The sequence below is a fragment of the Triturus cristatus genome, chromosome 2_1, assembly GCF_964204655.1.
Source record: "Triturus cristatus chromosome 2_1, aTriCri1.1, whole genome shotgun sequence".
NCBI lineage: Eukaryota > Metazoa > Chordata > Amphibia > Caudata > Salamandridae > Triturus > Triturus cristatus.
In genome coordinates, this window is record NC_140581.1 from 822,851,560 (window position 1) to 822,860,921 (window position 9,362).

Genomic DNA, 9,362 nt, shown 5'->3' on the forward strand with positions numbered 1-9,362 from the left:
CCAACTCCTGGGTACCTACCTATCTTCCAGCTACCCAACTACCCAACTACCCAACTTACCTCTTGAAGGTGGTGGTCACACCTGAAGAATCTCCGTCCCCGAGCTTGAAGCCTTTGTTCGTCCTTCAGCTTTTCCATTGCAATCTATTGAGCGCCCAACGGCTCAAAAGCACCCTGCACCTTGCCGCCCGAGTGGCCCTGGCAGTGCAACTTTTACTCCTACCTACTTCCCCATTTGCCAGGTAACGGAAATACTCAACTGCTATTAGGAGAGATCCCAGTGCTGGATTTTGGTGCCCAGCACTGACCCTGAAAAGTACTTACAACCGTACTTACCACTAACTCGATTTTCTTCCATAGAAGCCGTCAACTGTTTTTCTGTGAAATTTCTTATGTCGTTTTAAAAAAAAAAATTTTTTATCGTACCAACTATGAAAACGTAATTACTTGCCTGTTTTAGATAGATGTCCCAGTACTGAGCCTAGGAGCCCAGCACTGGATTAGAAAAGTAATGAGAACATACTTTACCCGTAACTTGAATTTTCTTCCATAGGAAACCATTGACTGTTTTTCTGTGAAATTTCTAAGTGTCGATTTTGCAAACTTATAAATATTCGTTAATCATCTGTATAACGTAAGCGCAGTTTCTCAACTGCTTACAGGTGGTACACTAGTGCTGGATCCAGGATCCAACACTGACCTAGAAAAAGTAACCATAACCCCACTTACCTTCTAAGTGAAGTTCCTCCCATAGGATAACATTGGTAATTTGATTAGAAAAAGTTTCTGTCAACTTTTAAAATGGCAAAATATTGCTTAAAAATCACAACCGTAACTAAAACTTATTTTCTCATTTGTTTCCAAGAACTGTCCCCAGACTGAATCTAGGATCCAGTCCTGGAGTTAGGAAAGTTGTCCTGAAAGTAATCAATTGCATATAACTTAAAATTCCCATTGAGCTCAATGTATTATTGTGTTTGAAATTGTGTTGCCTATTGCAGCAAACTATTGCATTCAAAAGTCAATTGCCTATTGGAAAGTATTTAACTAAAGCATCTCATTCTGATAAAGTATATTTTGATACCTATTGTTGGTTCTAAAATAAAACAACCATATATTTTTATATAGAAACCATTGGCCTAGATTTTTGTTCTTTAGTGTGTGAGCCCGTTTGCTGACTGAGTGTATACAACAAATGCTTTACACTGTCCTCTGATACTGCCTTACTGCTCGACCAAGCTACCACTTTAGAGAGTAAGGTTATATTTAAATTTAGACTCTGCCAAACCTCTGGGTGCTGTGGACTCTGTACACACTGTACCTATTTGGGAACAGTATATACAGAGCCACTTTCCTACAAAATGCTTCTATTTTCAGTTTGTGTTTACCTTTTAATCTTTGTACGCCTTCTCGTCCCATTCTCTCATCCACTCTCCAGAGCACTTGGCTTCTGCCTCTGAGTTCTCTCTTTAACTTGTGATTTGCTCTCTTTTCACACTTCAGTTATCGCCTCATATTTTGGTCTGCTATGCACCCTCTCCCTGCTATTTAATCTTGTGTTTACACCTTTCCCTGCTTCTATCCTTCACATTTTAATACATTTTTCAGAGACTAAACCCTGTTTATAAATGCTGCCTGGAGTATATGTTGAATACGGTTAGACCACACACTGAACATGATTAGGCAGGTGAAAATTGCAACACACTTTACATGGTCATCCTGTTCAAATGACGCTGAGTAGCTTATACCTAGCTACTGACAAAGCTGACATTTTATGCTCTTTTCTACGCTAGACAGTGAAACTGGATTAAAAAGGGAGACATCTTTGTACAATAAAGAGACTTCAACTTGTTTGCACTTTGCAATATTCACATCGAGAACACTCCTTACTGCATCTTGAATGCCTACTCCTGCATTTTCTAAAGTTAGCTGAATTTCAGCACAGTGAAGCCATTGGGGCTTTTTTCATTAGTGTGATTAAAATCCAGTAGTTGGTCTTGGTGATGAGATCTGGTCTGGTGCCAGAAACAAACCAATGTTGCACATCTAAATACTTCAATAAAGGATGTTTTATTAGGCCTGCCAGCATTTTTGTGAACATGTTAACATAGTGCCATGAGTTATCACTTAATTAATTGCACTGAAAAGAACTGCCAGTTCAATCCTTAGTCTGATTCTGTTAAGTAGAGGTACTCTTCTGGCCATATTTAGTGTAAGATTGAATACACAAGTTGCCGAAGGTTTAGGTTTACTAATATTTTTCTTTCTTTTCTTAGGAGAAAGACCTTATTTGTGCGACTACCCAGACTGTGGGAAGGCCTTTGTACAGAGCGGGCAACTCAAAACACACCAGCGTCTCCACACTGGGGAAAAACCTTTTGTCTGCTCTGAAAATGGTGAGGTATTTTGAATACGTTGGAAATGCTAAGCTCTCTGGGTTTAGTGTGTAAGTGCAGCCGTGTTCGTTACAGGCTCATTAATTGTACTATACACTGAATATAAGGCTTTTAAGGGATTGATTACTGGGCATTATTAATGGTGGACACTTATCACCGGTGTGTTATCGTCTGTGGTACTACTGTGCATTACTATTAAACAGGTCACTCCTAATGGGCACTAAGCACTTCATGGGTAGTGTAGTTCTGTAGCTGAGGCATACTTTAGAAGGTGGGTTCAATGTGACATGAATATTAACGAACTTTCAAGTCCTTCTCTTTGAAAATAAACATTGACATCCAAGTTAGAACAGTTCTAAAACGTATCAAACAGTGTGTGTGATAGATAGGTGGGATAACTTCTCAGTGGTCTGGGAGGACTGGAATAGGAGTACCTGTGCACAGTTCGTAATTGAGACTAGTTTCAGAACTAACTAATTGTGCCATCAGTGAGCTAGATGGAAAGGGCACATAAAACAATGTCCTCCGAGTGTAACAACTTTGTGGGGATTCTAATGTTTGGTGAAATAGGTGCTTCGTATGTATCTGAAAACGTAGGTGGTCTGAGAACGTTCCAGAACGAATTGATAAATCTTTTTTCCCTTAAAGTGTAAATGCCTGACATTACCACATAAATGAAATGTCTTTCTCTGGCATTCTTATTATTTTTCAGCAAGGTGACTGTTTCCTCAGTGGAAGTTGCCTTAAATGGCCCTCATTGCATTTCCTATTTAATGTGTAATTCATGATTCGTTCAGACAAATTAGGAATGTCAAGGAATGTGGCCATAGCCATTCAGTTTGCTGCCAACCTTGTACTTTAAAGGCACTGTGTACTCTCAACGGCACGTTCTCCAAACCAGGGCAGTTTTTTCACTTGGACCGGTTAGTTCTTTAAGCGCTCGGGAGGCCGTTGAGATCCTGTGCACTCCGGCTTCTTAAAATCCCCTCTTTTAAACATGCCCTCTGTGGAGGTAGAATGTTTGGCTTCTTTGATCCCAAACTGTGGAACAGTCTTACATTTGAATTTTGTGTGGGGCCACCTACAGTTTTGGAGAACACTGAGATGCAGCTGTTCCTTAAACCTTTGCCTCTTTGGTTGTTCTGTTATGTCTGTCCTAGAACCATAATGCCTAAGGATAGTGGCAAACTTTATAAGTAAATAAATCAACTCTCTCTTAAGGATTTGAATAAAGAGACAGTGGTTGATGTACATGTACTCAAGAATCCCAGATAAAAGTTCTTTCCTTATGTTGGAGAACTATTGTAGGTAGTAACTTTTTTATTTATTTTTTAAAAAGAACACATCCTTTGTAGAAAGGATAGCGTTGTCAATTTTTGACATTTTGTAATAGGCCAACCTTGTGTTGCTGGCAAGGCTTTAGATCATGAAGTGTGTGTGTGTATAATAGTTTTTCAAAGGAAGAGGTGGTAATACATAGAGGTCCTTCGAATGGCAGTGGGGATGGCTTTACTGATCATGTTTGACTGGATCCCGGCTGGAAGTGAATCGGCATTTGTTTGTGTTATGACCTATTTTTGTTTATTTTTATGGGTATGGCTTATTCCACTCTGTGTATTTAGTCTGATTAGTCACTCGCCAGTATATCAACATATTTCATTCCACGATCTGTTTTTCATCTATTTATTTTGTGCAAGTTTTCTCGTGGTTAAAAATCTGCGAATGTTTTTTTCTCTTAAGAATACAGCTGGTTATGAGTTACGTAATGCCTGTGATGGGCTATTCTATAACAAAATGCTAAACACTTAGTAATTCTCCAGATTACTATTTCTAATATTCACTTCTTTGGGGGATTCATCCGCTTGAAATCATTGCAAGTAAGTAACTTCTTCATTTTACTAATATTTTAGGACTATATTGCTTGTCTTTTAATTCATGTTGACGAGTTATCTTTTTTTTTTCTTTTTTTTTTTTTTAGCTAGGATGCTAGTGTGATTACATTGCTTATGCTGCAGTTTCTTTTATTTTCAGGCTGTTTCAGTCGCTTTACGCATGCAAATCGTCATTGTCCTAAGCATCCCTACTCAAGACTGAAGAGAGAAGAGCCCTCCGATGACTTAAGCAAAAGTCAGTCAGCTGATAATAAGGCTGTTGCTGAATGGCTGACTAAGTGAGTTACGACTTTTTTGAGTTTATTTAAAGTTGACTCTGTTTAATTGTATGTACTCTAAAAATGTTTTAAAATCGCCTGGCCACTTCCACTCCTCCCCTTCTGAGCAAATACAGTGTCACACTGTGGTACTAAATAGCAGTCAACCCAGGACCGCATTTGACGAAGTAGAGAATGGAGTCATTAAGCTAACAGAGAATAATTTCCCCTTTAGTCACCGGTCTAATTGCTTCATGAACTATTGTAGTTCTCCATTTAAATCTCAAAATGACATCTATTTACATTTTTTTTTTTTGTACTTTCTAGCACCTCAGTTGTAATGTTTGCACTATAGAAAACCATACCAACACTTTGGTTGGAGGCTCGGTTTCCAGTTCTATGTCAAGCTCCATGTCGGTGTCCTAAATCCAAAAGTGGTACTTTCTGTTGTCAAGAAAGGTTGCCCATAATGACAACTACGCTTCACACCGTGAAACTGAGTGACACTCATTCTCCCTCTGTTGGCAGTCAAAAAATGTGTGGGAGAGGAACCTTTTTTTCAGCTGATTGAGGGGGGGAAATAATCTTTCCTCAGTCTTCTCAAGCCACCGTGCCAGCTCTTTTTGACACCGGTCCTTCTTGTGGGACAAAGAAGGCCTCAAAGAATGAGCGTATCGCCTGCTTCATCTGCCTTTCATATGAACTCCATAAAGAACATGCAGGTGGCTCTGGGACAGGGAGGGTGTATGCCTAAAGGCTAAAGGGAGCAGGTGGATGAGTTTCTTTGAAGTCCACTAGCTTCAGCCGTTGAATGAACCATCATGCACACACCGCCTGCGATGGAGTGACAGAGTGTGAACTCTGTCACCAAGTAACCCCTAAATCTTTCTTCGTGTCACTGGTGCTCCAGCTTTGGGTTAACGTTGAGCAATTCACTGTAAAGGCATTCCACATGTACACTCTTTATACAGGCACTAACTTTCAAGGACCTCCATCAATGCGGAGGTATTTCTTGCCTCCCAGAACCATTGGAATGTTGAGAGTCTGAGTCCAGAGGAGGGTGTCCCTGCCAAGTCTAACATCAAGGAAGTCCTAAACGGTTGTCTAGCTAAAAGAAGAGTCTGGAGATGCATCATAAATGTTCCTACTTTGATGGAGCCTCAACTCTCTTCTGAAGAGCTGAAGTCCATCCCTAAGGTAGAGGATGATTCAGCAACCACCTTTTTTTGAAGAGGGTTTTAGTGTTGCTGCATTATCACTTTCTATATTGCTCAGTTTTCCTGTGACTGCGCAACTTCATTGCCTAGCATTGCAGCTATGGTTCCAGGTCACAGCCTCTACAGTGACTTCCTACTTCTCCTTGTCCGTTGAAGGAGATGGCTTGGAATCAGCAGACATTTGGACAGAGAAGAGGAAACCTCACAAGGAGAAAGGACACCGTTCATATGGCTCCAGTAAAAGGAGAGCTGAAGAAAGATACAGATCTAGATCTGCAGCACTGTTCCCTGTAAGGTGCGCGCGTGCTTCTCCTGTGTGTGAAACGCGTGCACACACAGCACATCCCGAGCGAGCGGTCCTGCGCCGAAAGGAAGAAAATGCTCATACACTTGCTGCCTCTTTTCTAATTGGAGTGCAGCTGCGGGGCTTATTGTGGGCCTTTCGTAAGTATTTGTTAATAACCGCGCCCATCAAGGGTTGCATTTAACATAAAGACTTTCAAAAGGCAAACAATCGGCCCTACAGCTGCCCTCTACTTAAAAAAGAAAGGCAGCAAAACTACAAACACGAGGTGTGCTTTCAGAATCATCTGAAAGCACACGTTTGTGCTTTGAAACGGATGCCTTTCTTTTCTAAATCGAGCGCGGCTGTGGGGCTGATTGTTTGCGTTTTGAAAGTATTTGTTAAATTCAGCCCATGAGGGATGCTGTGATAAACGTAAATACTTTCAAAAGACCCACAATCAGCTGTGCTGCATTAAGAAAAAAATGCAGCAAGTTTAAAAGCACAATGTGTGCTTTCAGATGATCCTGGATCCTGAAAGCACTTGTTGTAGTTTTAAACTTGCTGCAACTCCCATAGGGCTAAACGCTTCAGTCAGCCTCCCTCCCGTCGTGTGTCTCAGCCCGGGCTGCTGCGGCTTGAGCTGGGCAGTGTCTGGAGTCTTTACTCCGGCACGTCAGAGTCTTTCACAGGTCTTTAAAGACCATTTGCATATTTACATATCTTTGTTAACTGGTTACGAATGCTAGTGTTTTTTTTCTGGTTCCAGTACCCCCTGGACCCCCACTCTGCCTAGTCCTTACATTTGTATTTTACATTTACTGCTGTAGTATGTGAATGCATTTTATGAAAAGGAATATAAAGTAGGGTTACCAAAAGATAAATGACAAGTCGTGTGTTTAAAGACTTCGCCTTCATACTAAATGGGGTTATAAATAAAAAAAAGGGTGTTCATTTGTAATGTGACTTTTCTGTCATTCCCTTTATCTGTTGTGGATCATTCAGGAAGCCTTGAAACACAATTAAGCTCTTTCTATTTATATTTGCTGTTCGAAAGTATGTACAGATAATTGCTGAAAATACTGCTTTAGGTGAATGCTTACTTTTTGTATCGTCTGGGACATCAAAATAATGAACTGGCCACCCTAATCATAAGACTGGAAGTTTGTTACAGGATCAGCACATTTCCTCCACCCTCGATTCCTGATTAATGCCATAATAGCAATAGTTAAACTTGTATCTGAAACCCTACGCCACCGTCCATAACAATAACCGGTTCAAAGCTTAATTTGCATATGGCTGGGTCCAAGCTGGAATGGCATGGCGAGCAAAATAACGATGGATTAAATCCAGATCTCTGACTGGGGATGAATGTTTGACAATGTTCAACATTACGTCCACCTTTTTGTGTTGCATGAAAATTCCACCTCTCCATTCTTTGGCTGTTTCGTCTGGTAGAAAGTGCTATAATGCTCTGGCTTTCACATATTCAACTTCCTCTGCAAAGGAAAGTAAAAGGATGGACTCTTGTCAGCAGTCGTCAGAAACTGGCGGCAGCAGTGAAAGCTTTTACCTCAACTGCTCTTTTTGGAAGATGGAGATTTGACAAATTCTTTACCATGACCCTTTACCCTGACAGAACAGGGATTATTTAAATGAACCTGTTAAGGAAGGCATGATAATGTACAGCCAAATCAGAGCTGCTAAAGATGAAGCTGCCTGAAAAGCAATCAGCACCTCTCACGGCCACTTTACAAGATGTTCCAGATGGCTTCGATTCATGAACCTGGCTCCTGTAGCCTAACCGAAAATTACTTTTTATGTCTTTGTCTGACAAATTTATGACAGAAAACCACGATACATGAAGATGGAAGTATAATTCCTGAAACCGGTGGCTCTTGAGAAACGCAAGGGATTTTCCAGACTTTAGTTTTATGGATGTGTTCAAGTTAAACAAAGTTCCCATACTGCTTTTTTGGCAAAGATAACACGGCTGCCTCCACAGGCATAACCAACCGCCTCCACAGAGGCAATATTTTTAAAAGCAGAGAGCAGTTCTTAGCAGCCTTCCAGGGCTGCAGGCAAGGCTTCCACATCAAATTACTCATTCAAGGGCATCGCCTGTGCATATTGATTACATAAGGAAGTAAGCAACTTTTCTCAAAGGGGCTCTGCTGCCAGTCTGTACATTATCCCTTGTAAATGGAGCCCCGTGACACCCCTCTCTGATTTCTGCTTCTTCAAGCCTCTCCCAACCTCACTACCCCAACCCCTCCTCTATCGCCGTTTCGGGCTGGGATCCATTCTTTGGGTGAAGAGTTTCTTTAGGGTCAGGTGTGGCTTCCTGAGACTGAAATGACCTACCAGTAATAACCAGCAGTACTTCTCGCAAAGATTGCCCAATATCTGTGACTACCCCATGATCTGGGGATGTTACCTTGCAGTGTGTCTGACTAGTGTCCTTCAGCCAGTAAAAATATAAAATTGGGGGGCACTCTTGATCTCAATAAAGACTTCCCTTGGATACCAAGTAAATAGGTATTTCATTCGCTACATTCTGTTGTGACATCCGCTCCTCAGTTATGTATGTATTGATGTCTGCCGAATTTGCACCCACTCTGAAAGTGGGGAGGCCACATCTGTAGCATTCTTCGGGCATGTGACAATTAAGGCTGTTTGTAGTCTAGCTGCCGAACCATCTACATTCTCTCTTGTGTGGCTGTTGCATTCAAGTGCTGATGTTGACTTCCGCTAAGAAGTCCTCTGAAATATCTGCTTAGGTGATTGCTGCCTGATGTTACAGCCCTCTAACATTTTTATACTGTCTCAAAATTGCCACCATGATGTGGAATTCAGACAAAGGAACTCCAACTAAGAATGTTACTTTTTAGTTACTTCAGCAATCCCTGCTGCCATTCATTCCAAATTACCCTAGTATAAATTATTAAAATTATTTTTTGTGTGAAAAATGATTGTCAAAATCTGGATGATTGCAATGAGTAGTGGTCTTTCTGTGCATATTACCTATGCATGGTCGTGTCTTTGCCTCCCCCCCCCCTTTTGAGTTTAGTGTATTCATTAAGTGTCAAATCCGTGAATGTGAGCTAGTAACAGTTTACTACTTGAACACTTTGGGGGGTGTTCATGCCTTGACTGGATTTACATCTGAGGAAATGGCTGATTTATGTTGTATTCTTATTACAGTTAAGAGTCCATAATAGAATTATGTAATGGGTTAATCAAGTTTAGCTAAATGTTTTTACATGGTTTCCAACAGGTATTGGGAAACTAGGGAGCATCGCACACCGACCATGAAGG

General features: G+C 40.9%; 1 protein-coding gene across 1 annotated transcript in view; it reads left to right on the top strand.

The window, feature by feature from the left end:
* Positions 1–9,362, top strand: part of ZNF367 (zinc finger protein 367) — a 63,405-nt gene that overhangs the window by 21,704 nt on the left and 32,339 nt on the right. Inside the window, exons 3-5 of the mRNA XM_085640209.1 lie at positions 2,276–2,395; positions 4,427–4,565; positions 9,322–9,362. Coding sequence (XP_085496335.1) covers positions 2,276–2,395; positions 4,427–4,565; positions 9,322–9,362 — 300 coding nt within the window. The remainder of the gene's footprint in view (positions 1–2,275; positions 2,396–4,426; positions 4,566–9,321) is intronic.